This window comes from Leptonychotes weddellii, chromosome X, assembly GCF_054177405.1.
Source record: "Leptonychotes weddellii isolate Sample4059 chromosome X, ASM5417740v2, whole genome shotgun sequence".
NCBI classification, from domain to species: Eukaryota; Metazoa; Chordata; class Mammalia; order Carnivora; family Phocidae; genus Leptonychotes; species Leptonychotes weddellii.
Genome location: NC_138385.1, coordinates 2,773,020 through 2,793,875, shown reverse-complemented (window position 1 = coordinate 2,793,875; position 20,856 = coordinate 2,773,020). Strand labels below are relative to the sequence as shown.

General features: G+C 45.0%; 1 protein-coding gene across 1 annotated transcript in view; it reads left to right on the top strand.

The window, feature by feature from the left end:
- The window catches only part of PASD1 (PAS domain containing repressor 1), an 86,932-nt gene extending 68,309 nt beyond the window's left edge, over window positions 1-18,623 (top strand). The window contains exons 11-18 of the mRNA XM_081809298.1: window positions 4,446-4,515; window positions 8,898-9,024; window positions 10,341-10,630; window positions 13,338-13,520; window positions 13,836-14,030; window positions 14,363-14,568; window positions 15,834-16,095; window positions 17,906-18,623. Coding sequence (XP_081665424.1) covers window positions 4,446-4,515; window positions 8,898-9,024; window positions 10,341-10,630; window positions 13,338-13,520; window positions 13,836-14,030; window positions 14,363-14,568; window positions 15,834-16,095; window positions 17,906-18,046 — 1,474 coding nt within the window. The 3' untranslated portion in view covers window positions 18,047-18,623. The remainder of the gene's footprint in view (window positions 1-4,445; window positions 4,516-8,897; window positions 9,025-10,340; window positions 10,631-13,337; window positions 13,521-13,835; window positions 14,031-14,362; window positions 14,569-15,833; window positions 16,096-17,905) is intronic.
- The last annotated feature ends 2,233 nt before the right edge of the window (window positions 18,624-20,856 follow it).

The following is a 20,856-nucleotide window of genomic DNA, read 5'->3' as shown; positions in this document are numbered from 1 at the left end:
TTATTTCTTGAGATTAAGAATTCCTCATATCAGTGAGGTCATATGATACATGTATTTCTCTGATTGACTTATTTCACTCAGCATAATACCCTCCAGTTCCATCCACGTCGTTGCAAAAGGCAAGATTTCATTCCTTTTGATGGCTGCATAATATTCCATTGTATAAATATACCACATCTTCTTCTTCCAATCCATGAGTATGGAATGTCTTTCCATTTCCTTGCCCAAAGGAGTAACCATCTAGGTGATCTACAGCAATAGCACCTCTTGATCCCCAGTCTGCTTATCTTAACCCCGGAGAGTCTGCTTGTTGGCTCTGAAGGAATAGAGCAATGGTAGCATATGCAGAACTCATCTTTGTGGAACACATTTTCTAGAAGAGAGAATTAAAATCACAAAAGAGCCATTTAGAGCAAATTATAGTCTTATACATCCCAAATCATATATTTAAGTGGAGAAGAACTTAGAGGAATGGAGCAATCAAAGGGAGAATGACTAATGAGGGCATTTGAGATGATCATGTTGGACTATACAGATTACAAAGCACTTTGTCCAAACATTATTTCATCTTTGCAAGAATGCTGCAAGGTACATATTATGAGTCTCACTTTAAACATTCAGAAGCTGGGGCTCGGGGAAGCTAAAGGACTTGCTCTAAGGCTCATAGCTAAGAAGTGTCAGGGCTGAAGTTTGAGCCCAAGTCTGTGCGACCTCAAATTCTGTCCACCTTCCTTTGGCAGCTCTGGAATGCTGGACACAATGGTGAAAATAGGGGAATGGGAAAAATAGCAGGCTGTTTCAGGCATTATCCCTAGGGGACCACTTAAGAGAATAGTGACTTGGGGAGAGGTAGGCTCTGGAGCTGCTAGTACCAATCCAGTTGTCAAGGATGGCTGAGATGCAGTGGGGCCTGGAGGAAATGATGCGGTTGGGTCTTGACCTAAGGTTTCCCATTTCAGACAGGGAGTTGGTAGCGGGTTTCTCCTGTAAGCCTACGGACTAGCTTTGGTTAGAGTAATCTTGAAAATTAGTTTCTTAAACTTTGGTCACAACCTGCGACCAAGAAGGGAAACCTGGCTTTAGATAAGATCATCTCAGCTGTTAAGTTAAACAAGGAGAGACATTTAAGATTATATTTATTGCCACAACTGTTCAAAACAACACCTTAGTTTATACTGCATTGATGTATGAAAGGACAGTATTCATTGGATATCTTTTTCATATTTACAGTTTCATTTACATAGCAAGTAGAAGTAGATGGGTTTTTTTGAGCCAAGAATAACCTTCCATTAAAGTAATTCAGCAGCATTGAGTGCTTTACCAATGAATATCAAACCTTGGCAAAGATGTAAAATAGAAAGAGAGTAAGAAACATTAAGGGCTCATTAGACACCTTAACAGCTAATGTAAATACAGCTAACAAAGTGTTCTTTGATCATTTTCTTTCTTTTTGAAAATTAACTGATGCGATTTAGAAAGGGAAAGTTCTGTTTCTGTCTGTTCCTAACCAAAGGGCAGCAATGTTTGTGGTTGCAAACCCTCCATTACGTCTCCTGTCCTGAGCCTGAATTCATTATTTACATGTACAGACTAGTTAGGTATGAAATACTCTTTCATGCTTTTTTTTTTTTTTTTTAGCAATGTATGTGCTTATTTGTTACTTTTGCATTCTGATCACAAGTCAGAAGTTTGCCATCTATATTGATGTATAGAGAAGCATGAAATATAAATTCATGGAAGAATCTGGAAAACTATTACGTTCTTGATATCCAAGCAGTGGATTTCAAGCAAGTCATCATCACCTCATAGTGTTTTGTTGTCAAAGTCAGTGTCTTGTCCAGTAAAACTCATTGCATCCTTTGATACAGCACTGTCCAATAGAACCTTTTGTGATGACAATGATGCTCTTTAATCTGCTCTAATACCATAGCCGCTAGCCACATGTAGCTACTGCACACTTGAAATGAGGCTGCTGACTGAAGAAATAAATTTGAAATTTTCTTTAATTATGGTTTTAATTTAGCCACATGTGGTGAATGGCTGCCATATTGGACAGTGCAGCCATATATTCGTTCACGTGCTGTTTATCTCAGGTATAAAGATATTTACTATTTAGAAGCCAATATAGTGACATTTAATTGCTTTTAAGGAACAGATAGAAGCCTCAGTTTGTTCTTGAAAATAATTGTGTCAAGCCAAGCAGACCTGGGGTGAGGGAGGAATGTGCAAATATTTCAATTGAGCTGGTTGGTCAGATTGTTTATTCCTTTATTCACTCAGCAAATATTCATGGAGCACCTAATATGTGTTCTGCATTGTCCTCGGTGCTGGGGGATACAAGAGGTTCAGTGCATGTGCACTGCCTTCCAGAAATTCCCCAAGTAGAAAAGGTGGACAGAAAGTTAGTAACAAACTTTCATACAGAAGAGAGTGGAGAAAGAGTGAAGAGTCAAAGATGACTTGGAGGTTTTAGTCTTGAGTGACTGGGTGGAGGGTGGCACTCATCACCAATAGAGGAGACACTGAAGAAGGAGGAGGATGAGGAAGAGGAGGAGGGGTCACATTGGACCACCTGGAGTTAAGGTGTCTAATGTTAGGCATCCAGACTGCATGTCCTGAAGGCAGTTGGATATTTGGGTCTACAGCCCAGGGAGAGGTCTTGAGATAGAGATGTCAGAGATGCCCCTAGTTGAAGCCAAGGGACAAAATGCAGTCTGCAAAGAGATAATATAAAGAAAGAACAGAAAAGTGAAGAACAACCTTGAAGAAGTACCAACACTTAGTAAGAAGACATTCTGTTAGACTAAAACTGGCTTATAAATTTAGTCAAACACTGAAAAAAATGAAAAATATAGATGATAATCTTTTAGGAATTTTATTTTTAAATGATGTCAAGGCAAATTTGTAAGTAACGCTGTTTATGTTATTTGATGCTGAAAGTTGAGCCATTAAGAAATACATAGTAGACATTTTATAGCGCCATCATATACACAAATGACTGAATTTACTCATTAAGTAGTTGTTTTATGCAATTTAAATCACTACTTCCTAAATGTTATATATTTTGATATCCAAAATATATTTTTTCAAACCCTTCTTAGTTTTCTACCATTAAAAATAAATGATGTAACGGGCGCCTGGGTGGCTCAGTCTCATGATTTTGGCTTGGGTCATGATCTTGGCGTCCTGAGATTGAGCCCTACGTCAGGTCCAAGGTCCGTGGGGAGTGTGCTTGAAATTCTCTCCCTCTCTGCCTCCCCCAATCTCTCTCTCTCTCAAATAAATAAATCTTTAAAAAATGATGTAAGTAAAATTGATTTTTTGGCTGGGTCCTGTGAAATATTGAATGGAAAATTTCTCACAGTCATATCAGTATTGACTTTTTGAAACCTTTCAGAGTAATCCAGTTATTCTGTTAATTTTGTGTTTTCTGAATGAATTGGGAGGGTTTCACAGATACCATTTTGTCACTGTGTTGCCGTTCTAAGGACTTGCTTTTTATCATATCTGTTATCAGACTCCAGTTTCTCATTTTGTGGAGTGATGGGGCTTTTCACTGTTTGGCTTTGGCCTGCTAAAGAAAAACTCCTGAAAACAAAATACATTTCCATAACAGATCTTCAGGAAAATTTTAAGGCTTAAAAAGTAATTCCAGTATTAAAACCAAGATTCTCATTCATTCATATTCTCTCCCCCCAAGTTCTCTCTCACCTTCCACTCAATTTGGTGAAAAATAAGCTAGTACTTAGACTCCAGTGCCAGGAAGCTGGGTTCTCACCTTGGGCATCAAAATTCTAATTTTGATAGAAATGAATTGATAATGAGCCAAAGAATAGAGAGTTTTTCTAATAACAGGAAACAAAATTAAATTTGGCCTGAAAGCATTTTTTTTTTGTAATTGCAGTTGGTTTAAAAATTAAGAAGATTCACCCATATGCCTTGTTTTTTTGTTTATTTTTTTTGAGCTTGCTTTGCTCACCACTTTTAACCAGAGGCATTGAGACCTGCGGCAAACTTCATTCTAATGAGGGTCCAGATGATTTATTTATCTATTTTTTTCAGATGATTTATTTTATAAATATGGTGTACAACAATTTTCTCTGTCAGAATAGCAGCACCTCAAAGGTTGATGTGATGTATTAAGAAAAATAAATATTTGGTTTTTTAAAAGATTTTATTTATTTATTTGAGAGAGAGAGACAGAGATAGTGACAGAGAGCATAAGCAGGGAGGAGAGGGGGAAGCGGCGCCTGACGACGCGGGGCTCGATCCCAGGACCCTGGCATCATGACCTGAACTGATGGCAGACGCTTAATGACTGAGCCACCCAGGCGCCCCTCAAATATTTGTTCTTATTTGAACCTTATTTTTACTGTACAGTAGAAAATTTAGATTTAAATGGCAAGTGAGATGAGCTTACCATTTCTCTTTTCATCTCTTTATAGAAGCCAGGACCAGAAAAGAATTTCTAGAATGGAACTGCTGCATCCTGAATCTACTGCTGCTGCCTCAGACGTATGTACAGAAGAGAGTCATAGGGTAAATGGATGGATCCTTCTCCCTGTAATGTTGGTTCTTTAGTTAATGTGTGTTGCCAACAGAAAAAGGTTTTAGTTTGGAGAAGTATCCCATCTGGGCATAGCACTTGAGCTGTGTTCCACAGCTGCCATTTTGTAACCATTTCTTATTGGGAGCTGGCAACAGCCATGCTTGTGTTGGGGAGCAAAAGTGTCCTGACCCCTTCAAGGTCCTTTTAGCCTGACTAAGAATCAAATCAACATGAGACGGATTAATGGGAGAAAATCCAATTTAATAGCATACATGGAGGGAACCCACACAGGCATGGAAATTTTAAAGAAGTCAAGCAGAATGAGGTATATATGTCATTTTGAACTAGGGAAAGGGGGGTAGGGATTTCAAAGGGAAGGAACACAATCCTCAGGAAGAATGAGAAAGAATAAATGGTAAACAAATGTTTGCGGGGCCACTCAGAAACAATGGGACACAGAGAGGACTTTGATCAAACAGGCATTGCTAGGTTCCTCCCTGTCCACCATGCCTAGTTCATGGTATAATGGTATATGGTGATAGCTCTCTTCCTGAAGCAGGGCCTCGATCTAAATTCTTTTAGGCAGTTGTTGGGCAGGTAAAGAGTTTTTCCTGAATCTGCTGGGTTTTGATTGCTTTTTTAACTCAGAATAATCTTCATGCCAAAGTGGCCTATCTTGGGGCAGCCTGCTCTTGGCCCCCAATACTTGGAATAGTCCCTGTAGTACTTTTTTAAAAAATTAAGCTAAGCTCTATGCCATTGTTCAAGATCTTTTTGACTTGTGAGTACATTTCAAAAAGGAAGTTTATTGACGTGCCTGCTACAGTAGGCTAATGTGGGGTAGACTCATGAGCTGGCTCCATCCCTTCATGGGCAGAACCCAGCCCCTAATTAGCCTAGATTGTCCCCATCCTTTTCCTAAGCCACTGAATGTATCATCCATTTATCCATTCACCAGACGTCACTAGAGAGAATCTTAGAGGGATGCACATTAATAGAAATATGAAATCTGGATCTGCGTTCAGTGATCTGAAACTCCAGTCTGGGAAAGAAGATCAAAGTGCAAGAAAAAAAGCATAGAACAGAAAAAGCCTCCCAGAAAGCCTTCCCTGTGGATGGTGTTCCACCTACCTGCCACTCCCTGGGTGCCTGTGACCCAGCTGCCATGGTGGAGGTGCTGCAGAGAGAAAGATGGCCCTAGACTTCAAAAGATAAGGGTCAATTCCTGATTCAGCCATTTACCAGTTTTGTGACCTGGGAAAAGTTATTTGCTGGTGGAGAGCCTCTGTTTTCCTGTCAGTAAAAGGGGAGTGGTCATCTGCCAGGCTATCTCATCTGGATGTAACCTCATTTATCAGTGCATTTTCTGTGTTCATAGAACAAAGCTTCTGTGAGAACAGGGGCTGTCTTGTTCATCGGCCTATCCCCAAATATCTTGAACAAGGTTTGCCACACATACTAGGTGCTCATAAATATTAGATGCACAGAGGAACATTGTATGTTACAGCACTGTGTTATTTTTATAGCACTCTTCAAATGTAAGGTGAGAGATCCCAAGAACAGTATAGATAGGCTAGGTGGGTGGACTCTCACTTTGGTTTTCAGGCCTGCATGTGATTTTGTCTGAAAGGATTTGTGTGTTTCTGGGACTGTGCAGACAGCAGGGGTTTATACTATTTAAGCTCTTCTCTAACATAAGAGATACACCTATGTTTTAAATACAAAGTGCTGATTTTGTATTGCATTTTCCAACTATTGCTCATTGTAGGGGAGCAGAATTTACCACCCCAAAATATGTGTCTGGAATAAGGATTATTTTAAGCTGAATATTTTTAAGAAAGTGCAAACACGGGAGAAGCTCAAAAGACTGAGTAGAAGTTAAACTTTTGTAGGAGACATTTAAATTTATAAGGGCAATCTCCCTTTGTTAAGGGTGTCTCCCTCTCTCTATCAGAAAGAGGAGGAAGGCTTACCCTTATTACTTTGCTTCTCCTTGCCACCTCCCATAACTGACTCCCCCAGTCCCAGCATCTTCTTCTGTCTTTAGCTGGAGATGGTATTTAAGGTGATGGCTTTGGCCACCTTGGGGAGTCACTTAGTTTTCCTGGGTATCTCCCATGATATAGGAGGTATCCATACTTGATTTTCTCCTGTTAATCTGTCTGATGTAAATTTAATTCTTAGACCAGTCAGAAGAAACTTCAAGGGTAGCAAGCTACTTGTTTATAGATGAAGCTTTCTGAAGACAGTACATCTGCTTAACCTAACATTCTGTTCAAGAAAGTATGAAATGGATGAAATTAGGTAGAAAAAGGCTAATTTAAACAGAGTAGTGTTCTGTTTACACACAAACTAATTGCAGTTATGCTAGGAAAAGAGGCCAAGACATCCCTAGAACTCTGGCCATCAGTCAACAAATACTCACTTAGGGTCTGTAGTGTGTAATGTGTGAACAATCAGAGTCCTTCAATTTAGTGTGTCTTGAGGAAAGCTGGACTTAGAAATTCTCACTTCATAAACTTATAAAACCTAAGTAATTATAACATGTAAAGGAACTTTTTTTTAAAGACACCCATAATCCCACCACTATGGCACAATTGCTATTTAATTTTGCTTATTCCCATTCAGTCTCAGTCTACCAATTTTAATCATTTCAGTAACTGTATAATATTTCATGGAATTGAGAAACTTCTGCTTCTAATTAAGATGGAGTGACTAGGACCAGATTTAGCTTTCCTGCCCCTGACAACAAAATGTATGAAATAATAGTTTTCAAGAAAACGGTTGGTCATAGGGCAACAAAGGACAGGGACTCTTAAGAGATGGGAAACAATCAGATGAGCCCTACAGTTGCCACAGCTTTACTACATAGCGAGTTTCCAGGTTGTAAATCTGTTCCCCTTCACTGGTATCTTTTCGCTTCTGACATAGTTTCTTTGCTTGGTATCTTTTTGCTTCTGAAATAGTTTCTTTGCTTTGTTTTTGTTCCAGGCCAGTTACCATTGGCACACATGATTCTGTCATTTTAAGTTTATTTAAGCTTAGTGAATTTATATTGATAGACTAAATAAAATATATGAACACACAAAAATGGACATCTTACTCAACACCCGAGTATACACATTTCTATTGAAACTCATCCAGGAAGCAAGGAGCTAAAGATTAAATTGATATATGACTATGATAAAAAGCAGAAGGAAAAGGACAGGGAAAGAAAGGTCATATCCCATCTTATTGAATACCACCTCACCAGAATATCTTTCTCGATAATGAAAAGATTATCACATCCCTAGCAACATATCGCTTATTTTAAGGAGTACAAAACACAGTGCACTTGAACAGGGAGGTTGTGCAAGTTTCCTGAAGTTCAAATGCTGGGATTTGATCTGGGCCAGTGTGTTCCAACAAACAGGTTCCTTGTAGAAAAATTGGCATGGGTCTGTGTCTTAATCCAGTCTGAAAACAAAACAAAACAAAACACAGCCCAAGCACTAAAATTTTCAGCAGAGATGTAAAAGATTCCAGTGCTAAACCAGGTACTTACATTTCACATGAGCAGGGAGCTGCAGACTTTTCAAAAGGGATCCAGTCTTCTACTTTAGTAGAAGTGGATCACTAAACTCAGAATATGATGTGTACAATTTAAAGCAGCAGATGGCTTCAATTGAGGCACCGGGGTTCGGGAAGAGAGTGCTGGGTTTGAAGTCCTTGGACTCTCTCTCACTCTGCTCCTGCACTGCTGTGTGACCTTGTCTTCTTTGACACTATCAAAGGGGGAGGTTGCACTAGAAGCTCTCCAGGGCCATTTTCATCTCTGTGCTACTATAGTAAAGATGTTTTTGGTAATAATACTTCCAACTTTAACCTGCATTGAAGATATGAAGTGGCCATTAAGCAGCCTCCATCTGGCCTTTCCTTGCTCTCAGCGCCGGCTGCATGTGCAGGCCCTCGGGTGGCGGTGCCCTTCTCCCACCGCCGGGTCAGCATCCTACCAACACCTGGGAAAGGCGTGTATTTTTTTTTTTTTTTTTTTTTGGTGCCACGGCCTTTGAGTGGCACACAATTTTCTTATGCTTGTGCTTTCAGCGCATCTGTATTGTGTTTATTTTCTCGGTTTTGCCAGCGTATAGCACGGGGCACCCATAATCTCTGCTTGTTATTACCTTCCAGTAATATTTTTCAAGGACGTGTTTCGTGATGGTTTTGTTTAGGTATTCAGTTGATAGAAGCAGTGTTGGAAATTGTGATGTGACATGCATCCAAGTTTGTGTTCTGCCCGTGTTTCCTGTTGTTTATATATCTGTCTCCAAATTGAAATGTCATCTTCTCCTCTTTTGGAAATTCCCAGGATCAAGCTGATATTCTAACAGTCGAGCAGTATGACCACCAAGAATCTGTTCTTGTAATTGGGGTAGAGTCTGATACATCTTATGATTCCAGCACATCGTCCCTGGAAAGCATACTAGCATCACCAGGTAGGTACATTGGACATGTGGATAAGGATTATCAGAAGAAAAACAGTGAAGACTGCTGTGGCATAGTAGTTGCAGAAAAACAGTGGCCCACAGGGTAGTTCTTGTTTTTTTTTTTTTTTGGATAGTCTCTCAGAAACAGTGATATTTATTACATGATCTTCAATATTAAAGACATTTCATAAATATAATTGTATAAAAAATACAAAACTTGAAGCGGTGCCGGATGCATAATGCAGATTCTGTCCTCTAATTTGCTGACCTTAGCATAGAGTCTTTGTATTGTGGAATCTTCATATATAGAACTAATACCTCTATTTTTTTAAATATTCTAGCTAACAACTCTTACATTATTGCTGTCAGTCTCAAACTTTGTTTAAAAAATCTTTTCAAAACAATTGATTTGGGGAGGGGGAATCCGTGAACCCGTGATTATGATTTCTGAAACGTAGAAGAACAAACTTAGTTTTTAATTTGCACACAGTAAACTTCACTGCTTGGGATGTACACTTCTATGGGTTTGACAAAGGCAAAGAGTCCTGTATCTGCCACCACAGTACCAGACGGAACAATCCTGCCATCCCCAGATTCCTTTGTGTTGTCTCTTTGAACTCCAACTCTGTCCCTCATCCTCTGGCAACCATTGGTCTGTATTGTGTCTCTGGTTTCCTTTTTCCAGAATGTCATGTAAATGGAATCACATAGTCTCTCATCTTTTTGGTCTGGCTTTGTTAACAAAAATTCCTGGGAGCAGGACAACTGGGTCATATGGGAAGCGTGTGTGAAAGAAACTGCCAAACTGTTTTCCAAAATGACTCTGCCCTTTTGTGTTCTTCAAATAGTGTTCTCCACCTTGCTTTTTGAAGGAGAGTCATTTCTCAACACCCCCACCAGCACTTTAAGCACTCCAGAGATCCCCACATTCTGGGGAACCTACTTTTTTGGAAGTGATTTATGATTAGGTTTGATTTGGTATTATCAGTTGGAAGGTACCAAATTTCCAGAAGTATGGCCGGAAGAATTTTATAATGAAAAGACACTCAACACGACTGGTTTGGGTACCTACCCACTTATGCTTGGATGGGTGGAGGTAAAGTCAGACACTCCTTCCTTTTTCTTTATTTTCAAACATGAACACAATTTTAAGGAATGTTCTGAATTACTCTTGGTACCTGGCATATCTAATCCTTAACATGGAATAAAACTGGACGCTCCTGTTTTTGTGACTTCAAAAAGAAATAAAGAGAAATCTGCAAATCTCTTTGATAATGTTGGCACTTCTGCTTTCTTGCTCATGCATTCCACTGTGCTTTCTTCAGCTACATTATCTCCGCGGAGCTTTGATTTCGAACCTGAGGCGGAGCAGGTGTATGATGTGGATGAGGTGCAACAGGTGGACGAGATGGAAGAGGTAGACCAGATGGGCCAGATGGACGAGATGGGCAACGTGGAACAAGGAGATGAAGAGGAAGAGGTGGAGCAGGTGGAGGAGGTGGAGGAGGTGGAGGAGGTGGAGGAGGTGGAGGAGGTGGAGGAGGAGGGCCAGCTGGACCAGGTGGAGCAGGAGGCCCGCTCACCCTTCAATGCGGCTGCTGGCATCAGTGATGAGGTACCTGTGGGAGTCTTGCTCCACATAATTGTCTGGACCACTAACCCTGCAAAGCCCTGAATTTCCACTCTTGTGTTCAGGTTCACTTTGCAGAAAGCATCTTATTTTCATCACTATTTCTGTCATACTGGATTTTCAGATGCAGCTGAGAATCCAGTGGACCCTAGCAAACAGGGAGGTTGGAGGTTCTTTAAGTAAGATGAAATCTCTGTTCTCCTCTTAATGTAAAATATGCAAAGACATTTTGGGTTGAAGAGAAAGTTTGGGCCAAATAGGAAGCTTATCTACTAAGAAAAAGCAGTATTTTTTAAGAGCTGTGTTCCTTATCACCTGGGAGGGGATGCTAACCATCTCAGGGGAAGATGACTTTCCTGCCTACCATACCAACACCTCCCCACCACGAGCTAGGTTTCTCCAAATGGAATTTTTATTAGATTAGAAGCATGCCTTTCAGAATGTTAGTTGTATCCAACCTTCAAATGTCAGCACTGGTGTATGGTCCGAGGCCAAATCAGTGCAGTTGGATTTACTACTCTGTTGCTCTTCTATCCTCAAATTTGTGTACATAATCACAGATTTGGGCAATCATCTTTTATAATAGCAGGATTATTAAAATCAGGATTGGCAGGCAAAATAATGAGTTTATGGTCTGTTACGTGGACTCGTGTGCATTAATTACAAAGCCTAAGATGAGTCACTCCCTCTTCTGAGAAGAACTGAGGGCTAGAAGACAGTTGTTTGAGTTTGGCCCCAGCATTGACCTTGGCACATCCCTGAGTCTCAGTTTCTCCATCTTGAAATGGTCTGCTTGCCTTGTGGGGATTTCTAGACTGCTGTGAAAATTTTTTGAACAATCAAAAAAAAATTTCTGTAAAAATCCATGTTGTCCTTATTCATGTCTTTATTATGCCAAAAAGCTGTGGTTCCCCTTTAACGTTGACAAGCTTCTCTTCTGCTTGGAATGAAGTCATAACTAAACTTTAAATATAACTTTTGTTTAAAATAGTCAAAATAGGGGCGCCTGGGGGGCTCAGTTGGTGAAGCATCTGCCTTTGGCTCAGGTCATGATCTCAGGGTCCTGGGATCAAGTCCCAACGTTGGGCTTCCTGCGTGCCGGGAGCCTGCTTCTCCCTCTCCTCCCTGCTCATGCTCTCTCTCGCTCTCTCTCTCTCTCAAATAAATAAATAAAATCTTAAAAAAATAAAATAAAATAGAATAACGAGCAACGAGTGTGGGTAGTACTGCTCTGCATGTGCTTATTTCTGACTGCCATGGATTGACAGACTGGAGTGTGTCCAGAAGCTGGAGACCAGGATGGAGAGAGGCTGGAAAATGGAAAATGTCATGCTGTCTGTAGTGGGAGGCACTGGAGAAAGGAGACTGGCAAGGGACAGGACAGCTTTCTCCAAGTAGCTGCACAGCCGCCATGCTCCCGAAGTGGAAGACGAGTCTCCAGTGGGTCAAACTAGGGTGGAAACCTAGCAGCTGAGGGCAGGCAGCTTTCCACTCGCCTCAGGAAAGCCTTGCTCAGATGGCTTAGGTCCCTTCCTCAGGTGGTGGGCTTCCTCCCCTTCAACGGAAAGGTCTGAGGCAGGCTTGGTAGCTTATCTGCCAGGGACAGCAGAGAAAAGACCCCTGCTTGGAGAACGGGGAAGTAGGGTTTGTGGCTTTCAGTCCCGAGTTTAGAGTTTTTACTTTTTTCTTTTGTTTGTTTTTTTGGCTTAATGAGTGCCTACTTTCTTATATGAACATCTGTATACTTTATAGCAAAAGAAGAGCAATTGGACAATTTTCAGTGGCTTAAAAAAATATATATATATAATTTTTTATTCCAAGTGCGAAAAACAGCTTGCATGTTTTTTGCTCTCTCTTTTTAATAACTCAGCTGTGCGCTTCCATTAGCCATAAAGCGTTGAAGGCCACAGTATATGATAGAATAGACTCTTGTTTTTGTTCTCTAGCAGTCACATGTCTATGTGCCTTCTCATCATTAATATTGGGACTGTGGCTCTCTCATCTTGTTTATACACACAGTGCCAACCCAGATTAAGGCAAAGAATAGCTTCCGCAGATAGTTTTTTTCCAAGAACCCTGCCTTTTTCCTCCGCCCTCAGCCGGTCAGTTGAGAAGCCATGTCTACTTTCTTAATTTCTCTCAAATGTGTCCCTTCCTTTCTGTGTCTCCTGCCTCTGGTCTGTTTCAGGCCACTGTTATCTCTACGATAACTGTGTATGGGACAGTACTTATTTTTGAGGACATTGTGAAGGTCAGATCTGTGAATCTCTTTGCAGTGCTTAGAAGAGTGCCTGGAACAAAGGAAGTGCCATTTGAGCATTCTTCTTCTTACCGCCTTGCTAATGGGGGCATCTGATAGATGTTTCCCACATGCCTTGTCTCTGATATGACCCGCTGCACTTTGACTCTTCCACTAAGGATTTGGGGCAGGTCACTTCACACTTTGGGGCCAATTCCACAGCTTTATGTTTTGAGGAAAAAATCAGACTACATGATTCCCATGATCCATTTCTGATCTTGAATTCCTGGATTTTCTAGCTATTGCTTCAGACTTTCTAGTGATGAGTGAAATTGGGAGTGGAGGAATGATTCTCATTTCTCAGTCTTTCCAAACTTGGCAATAAGACAGCCTGGTAGGATTTGGAGAACCTGGCGTCCCTGTCTATGAACCATAAGCCATTCCTTCCCCCAGCCAAGAGAACCACCGCCGTCGATTACATCATACATCCACAAGCGGGAGCTGGAGCTGATGAAAAAGTTTAAGGAGCAACTGGAAGAGAAGACGCTGATGCTGCAGGCTGACATCAGAAGCCAGAAGGACGCACTGGAACTGATGCAGGAACAGCTTCAGAAAATGCAGGGTTCCAGCTTTCAGGTCAGAGGCCAGTTCCACGTAAGTCAGTGGCAGAAGGGAGAGAAACGGGACCTTGGTAGTTTGCAAGCAGCTAGTCAGCACGGCCTGCTAGGAGGGACATTTGGAGCGGTCTTCAGCAGGGACTCAGGGCTGTGCTCTTTGTCTGCTGGGTGTAGTGGCTGAGGTGGGCCCACCGAGGCTCTGGCGGTGGCAGATGGGCTCCTGTACAGCCAAGGCTTCCTGGGCGGCCTGTGCCGCTCCGTGCCCCACACGTCTTGTGCCCTGAGGAAAGGCGTGGCCTCTGACAAAGACCTCTGTGATACTGTGTCTTTCCAGATGCGGCCACACGCCTCACACAGCCTTGACCGTCCTGAGTCCCATTCTTTGGAGCCAGTGCCCAAGAAACAACGCACTGAGCAAATGAAGATGTTCCTCCCAGATCTCCGGATCAGCCTCTCCTGTGGTTCATGTTCATCGCCCTCTTTCAAATTCTCTGAGGAGCTTGAGGAGCCTGGTGATGTCTCCAGCCAGGTAGGGAAAGCCTGTTGCAGCTGGGGAGCTGAAAGGAGGTTTCATTTTCATAAACCTTGGGGCCCACCCGGTTCTCCTGAGGCAGTTCACTTGCCTGAGATAAAAATGCTCGGCGAGCCAGACCCAGACGCTCGTCCATGTGTTGCAGATTGCGGCATCTTGCAGCCAGGAGCGGGGCTGCAGCTGGTGCCCCGACCAACACGTAGACATCACCCAGACCACGCCCGGAGGCCACTGTCATCTTCTGCTCTGGGAGAATGGAGCAGGGGTGTTCAGTCCGGTTCTGGGGCACTCTCACGGGCACTGAGGTCCTTTTGTCTCTCCTTCTGAAGCCACTGCTGCAGGGGCAGGACCAGCACGTGGGGCAGCAGACGCAGAAGCAGCCGCAGCCGCCTGATGCCGCGGAGGGAACCCAGGACCCCGGGACACTCATGCAGACCCAGCCCATCGCTGTTCCTGTCCAGTTCGTAGCTGGACGACAGGCGTCTGGCTACTATCAAGGTGAAACCCTGGGGGACAACAAAGATGACAGGCAGAGGTAAGAAGCGCATGGAACAGTGATAAGGGCTAAGGTCTCTGCTTTCCTCTTATGGCCAGACAGTGTGCCCGAGACCATGAGTGACTTGTCCACAGGGCACCAAACCCCTTCATCAAAAGCAATGTGCTCCCATTCATCTTGCTCTGTGGCTTCCCCTCCCCCCCCGCCCCTGCCTCTGCAGGCACAGTGTGTGGCCAAGCATGTGTTGATGGAACGGAGGAGACTCTGTGAAAGTAGGAGGCCTAGATAAGAAAGCTCCCAAGTTAGGGAATTGGCACGCAGATCTTGAAGTCGCTTGGCTCCATCCACCCAAGCCCAGTCTCATGGCACCAGGCGTCTATAGTAAAGTCTTAAGTGCCCATAGCTGAATGACTCCTGGGCTCCCAGCTTTCTTCTCCCACTCTACTGCGATCTGGTGATCACAGCAGACCAGATCAAGCGGTCTCCATAGCATTGACAATCTATGTGAGGGAAGTGGGTGTGAAACAGTCGCTAGATGGCCGTGGCATACCAAAGAGCTAAGCTCACAGAAGGACTACGTTCTGGGAGGCAGTATGAGAACATGAACACATTTTCTGCTAAGTGATAAAGTCTGTGGTCCCAAATGCCAGAAAGAGAAGGCTCTGCTCAGCAGCAAAGGGGTTGTAGAGCACATGCTTAGTGCCCAGTAAATATTTTTGAGTGAATGCCAGCTCTCGGAGCGGGCCTCCCAGAACTCTCCAGATTTCCTTCTGGGCCCCCTTGTAGGATCAGCGACCCTAATACATCTGCTGGGTGGGTTAGTGCCGTGTTTCCTGCCGGCCTGATCATCAGAATGCACTTGAGGAGGTTGTGGAAAGTACAGATTCAGAAGTCCCTACTTACCCAGGATGAATGGGGCTCTTGTAGAGAGAGCACTGGATTTGCAGGGAGGAACTGACCCAGCAGCCCCACCCAGCTGTTCGCTCCTTTAGCGACAAAGGGCGCGTCCCTGACTTTGGGTGGGTAAAGTGACTGGCCCGAGGCCACAAAGATCACCATTGTAGCAGATTGAGGGCTGTCCAAGTAATACAAATAAAACCACTTGAGACAAGAATTCACCTCAATCTTTACATTCACTTGACTCCAGCAAATGGAATCTTCTTTGGGCAAAGTGAGGGTACAAACCAGTGAATCCTGATTTAGCCACCACAACCAATCGTGCTGCAAGCACCTACTGATGAACAAGGCGATGACTCTTGGGTCATGGTTCCCAGATCCATGTCACTGTAACATGTTTCTTTCAGTTTTGTTTCTGAGGAGCAGCAAGGGGTGTCCATGGGTCCATTGCCACTGGTGTATAGCCCAGGCTCTGACATAGTCGCTTCGACCAGCTTTCCTCAGTCTCCCATAAATTCTGACTCCAGCGTAGTCACCCTGGAGACCCCGCAGGATTACATCCAACTTTGGCAAGAGCCACGAGATCCACAGCATCACCTTTACCTCCAAGTGAATACTTGGCCTTCCAGTGAGCAGAACACCCTGCAGGACCAAGCCACCTGGCCCCAGGTATGACCATTCCTTTCTCCTCTGCCCCCCCACCCCCACCCCAGGCCAGGTCAGGGCATTCTGCATGGAGGCTGGACCCCTTCCCCAAAAGGCACACGCTACAGGAGTACGCTCTGGGTGTGAAATCCAGACTTCAAAGCTCAGTAAATTTGAGGGTGGTTACTCGTATGGTGGTGGCACACCCTGCTGAGTAAAAAGATTCCTTTCAAGTTTCCATGAAAAAGTGAGCTGTCCTCATGGATATTAAATGCAATCTGATGTGAAAACTTCTCAAGCATATGTTACCTGGACAAAGTGAGTCAGGCCATATGCTGAGCTCATTGCCCGAGCCCAGGCCCCTGTCTGAACTTGTGCATCATTTGTTCTGCTACAAAATCCAGAGCCTAGTGTGGGTGTGTTTCCTTGTACTAAAAAATAAACCAAGGGTCCTTCTATGGATCGTGCTTGGTGTTCATCCATAGGGTGCTCCATATTTGCCAGGGTGGACCCCACCTCAGGGACCATCTGTAATGGTCATGTTTCCAGGGCAGTGTTGGCAGCTGGTCCAGATGGCAGGCACATATTGGGTTTTGCTCCCAGATACACTCCCAGCAAGCCCCTTGGGACCACATACTCTCAATCTAACAGTACTTAGAAAGGGTGTTTTAATTCTGGCTTTAGAAATCTTAATGGAGCCTAACCTCTGATTTTTTAAAGCTAACAACAACAACAAGGAAAAAAGAACCCAGTAAGCTAAGGCAGAATGAGTGAGTTTGGATATTTTAAATGGCTAAAGGTGTGATTATTTTCACATACACACCTTGACCAGCTGGACTGGACCAATCCTCCAGAGAGTTGATCCATGAGAGGGACTGCCCATGCGAAGAGACCACGTAGATGCTCAGTGGATCCCGTGGGTCAGTTCCCAAGGCAGACTCTGGTGAAACTCTTCATCAGGTCTGCTCTCAAGGCGCTACTATCTGGGTGGGCCCTTAGAAGCAGAGCCAAGACCAAGCTGAACAGATATCCCAAGGAAGTGGAGAAGGGAGGATGCCTGGAAGGTTGTTGGGAGAGTGCCGTGGGGCAGCCAGGTGCAGGATCATGTGGGAGCTTCCTTGTCCACAAGACTTCAGGGGCTTCCCACACCCTGCCCTGACTCATTTCCACTGGTCTCTGGGCCCCCCCCTCCCCGGGTTCCCAGGCACATCCGCTTTCTTCCCAGAGCCCAGCCCTGCTTCTTCTGTTCCTCTGTCTTCTCTTCCATCCCTTGGGTTCCACTTACTGAATTCTTGCATCACCTTCAGAACCCAGCCCACAGAGTCCTTTCTTCTCAAAGAGAAAAGACTCCCCCAGCCTAGTCTTCGTAATACCACCTTTGTGTCTGCCCCTCCTCCCCACTCTACAGCTCAGAGTGGGTTGTTGTTACCTTTCCCATCACATTGTTCAAGTAGGCCAGGTGGCTGCCCATCAGGCTCAGCATGGAAGGTACTTAGTTCGAGCAGAGTAATAACAACGTGCAAGGGTAGGGGCAGGGAGAGAGCTTCCAAGCCTTTGGCTAGCCATGGCTGGCAGAGAAGCTGGGCTAGGGAGGACCAGACACAGAACCCAGTACCCTTAGGCATGAAGAAAACTTTGGGAGAGCCCAGGGCTACTCTTGCTGGTCTTTAAGGCAAGATGCTATTGGAAGACAAAAGTGGAGAGGAACCTCATTGTCCCTAGCTACACCTTCTACCAGCGCCTTGTAAGTCTGTATTCCAAAGAGGTATTTCTCAGCAGCTTGCTGACTCGAACTAGAGGGAATGTCTCACCTTGTCCCCCTTTTCCTTGGCAGGTGCCAGCTTCTGAGGCAAGTCCGGAGGCTCTCCAGGACCCTGATGAATACTCACCAGGCCATATCGGCTATTTCCTGTCTGCAGAGCAATCTAGCTTGGATGAGGAGCAGCGCCAGCGGTACTCTCATGCCAAGCCTTGAGAGAAGAGGGACAGACAGGCCGATGAGGCCTGCGTGGCCAGGGAAACTCCAAGGCTCACAGAGTTTCCTGGAGTAGGGCTTTGGGGAGGGGGGGTGGGCGTTTTTTTTCCTTTCCTGATAAGTGCTGTTTGGGATTGCTGAGCACAACCCGTTTCTTGGAAGCTATGTTGCAGAGGCAGCCTGTGGCCCCCCGTGTGCTAATGTGTGACAGCAGCTGGGCCACAGCAGGAGGCTGTTGTCCCCCACCTACCTGCCTGGCCTTGCACACGCCTGTTCTACCATGGGCTGGCAGGCTGCAGAGTCTACTCAAGTTAGAATACGTTTTTTGTTTTTTTGTTTTTTCTGCCAAGAAACATTTTCCAGCATGGTTTGCAATCTAGTAAGAAGCTGTTCTGTCTTAAGCCACAAGAGTTCCAAAATCTTGGCCTTGATGGCCAAGCCCTGCATCTCCTCCACAGTCATGTTGGGGAAACCACAGGGAACAGCATTCCAATGGTGGGAAGCTGAAATCAGATGAACATAGGTGCTTTGTGCTAAAATAATCACAGCTCCAGTGCTTAATAAAAATTGTCTTTCATTGCAACTCTTTGTGAACTTATGATGGACGTTTGGAATCTAGAAATGGTACTGACCCAGTTGACTGATACCAGGATCCTGAGCAAAGAAAGGGCTCGTTTCCTGGACCTGGGCCCCTCATGGGCACCTCTGCTGCCTGCTGCATTTGCAGAGACCAATGGCTCCTGCCTTCCTGAGTGAGTGGCTTGTGTGCGCAGGCCCTCTGTGTAGCTGAAGCCTGCTGGCTCCTTCACTGATGCCAAGGGCAGCCACAGGCCTACTGGGCCAAAAACAGTGGGCCTAGAGGCTACCCGCTCCGTGTAGACCATGCTCTGCCTCATATATCACCTCCGAGGTGAGCCTGGATGCTTTGCATGCATGTTCCTTCTCTCCTGCCTGTAGCTTTCCTCCAGGGTGTAGTCCCTGGAGGGAAAGTGATTTGTTCTCTGGCCAGACACCAAGTAGAGCATCTTCTCAGCTGTCTGCACAGGGGACAAGAGGAGGGGGGGAGGGGGGCACTTGGAGAACCTTATCAGAAGTCATCCCAAGCCTTTCATGCCCGTCTTAAGATAATGAGTCATTTCTGGAAGAAGGCAAAGGAAGTCCCCAGTCTCCAGTGACAGGTTAAAGGGGGCACATGAGGCCTCATGCCCACAGGAAGATTTTGGCATTCCTCAGGAAACCTGATCTCTACCAGGGTGGTATGGACGGAATGTGTTCCTCTCAAATTCATATATTGAAGTCCTACCCCACAATGTGATGGTATTCGAAGGTGGGGCCCTTGGGCGCCTGGGTGGCTCAGTCGTTAAGCGTCTGCCTTCAGCTCAGGTCATGATCCCAGGGTCCTGGGATCGAGCCCCACATCGGGCTCCCTGCTCGGCGGGAATCCTGCTTCTCCCTCTCCCACTCCCCCTGCTTGTGTTCCCTCTCTCGCTGTGTCTCTATCACATAAATAAATAGAATCTTAAAAAAACAAAAAACAAAGGTGGAGCCCTTGGGGAGTGCTTGGGTTTAGATGAGGTCATAAGGGTGGGACTCCCACAGTGGAATTAATGCCCCTATAAGAAGAGACACCAAGAGCTTGCCCCCTTCTCTCACCTTGTGTGCACAAAGAAGAAGTCATGTCAGCCCAAAGCAAGATGGTGGCTACTTACAAGCCAAGAGAACAGGTATCAGAATAAAACCTACCTTGCTGGAACCTTCATTTTGGACTTCCATCCTCCAAAACTGTGAAAAATAAAAGGCCTGTTGTTGAAGCCCCCATCTATGGTATTTTGTTATGGCAGCCTGAGCTGACCAAGACACAGGGGCGGTTTGCTTCTTGGCATGTCACTTTGTAGCCATTGGGAAGGAGCAGCTGAAGGCTCACTTGCCAGAGTCACTCCTTGGCCCATTGTGTTCAGCAGAGACAGAGCATGTCCAAGAACCAGTTCTCTTGGGCTGCCCAGTAGAGACGGCAACAGAGAGGTCAGGGACATTCTTGATACCCGCCTTGACTGTGGATGAGCAGAGTTGGAAGTGATGGGCATTCCGGGGTGTTGGCAGGGACTCGGTGGCCTCCTGCACTGGCAGCTGCCTCTCTTGGTCGGGGGCCGCCTTCCCCCTCCTGCCAGACAGCACAGGAAGGACGGCTCGTGTACAAATCATGCTGTGCTTGCTAGAGTGAGGGAACGAGAGGCCCTGCTCCTCGGGTGTGCGGAGTGGCCCAGACTCAGAGCTCCAGAGCTGCCCTGTGGACCCTGTGCGGGCCGTGGGTGGCATTTGGCCCTGCAGGCGCCTTCAGGCCACTCAGTCAGCAGGTAGCCTTCTGACCACTCTGACCACGGGGGAGGCTCAGAGGCTTACTGTGTAAGTAGCAATAGTTCCCACAGCTGGGCCTGCTGTTTCCAATAGGAAAATGATTTGGTCCTGCCTCCTTTCTCCCTTTACATGGTCAGGCAGGCCCTAAGAATGGCACACTCCCATCAGATGCAGCGGAGGCTCTGTTCTGCCTTGGACTAGTCACTTAAGCTCTTTGAGCCTCAGTTTCTCCATCTAAAAAAAGGAGTGAGGAGGAGACGATGCTTTTCCTACCTAGCTCTCAGAGCAGGTAAGGATAAATGGAATGAGGCTGGAAGAGGCTTTGGGAGAGGCACCATAAAAGCTGACGAGGCTGGAGGCATTTGGTTGGGATTATTGTTTGAATTCAGTGTCTAGAGTGTGCCCGGTTGGGCTAGAACTTGTTTGAACGAGCCCAGTTAATTCAGGCTTCACCA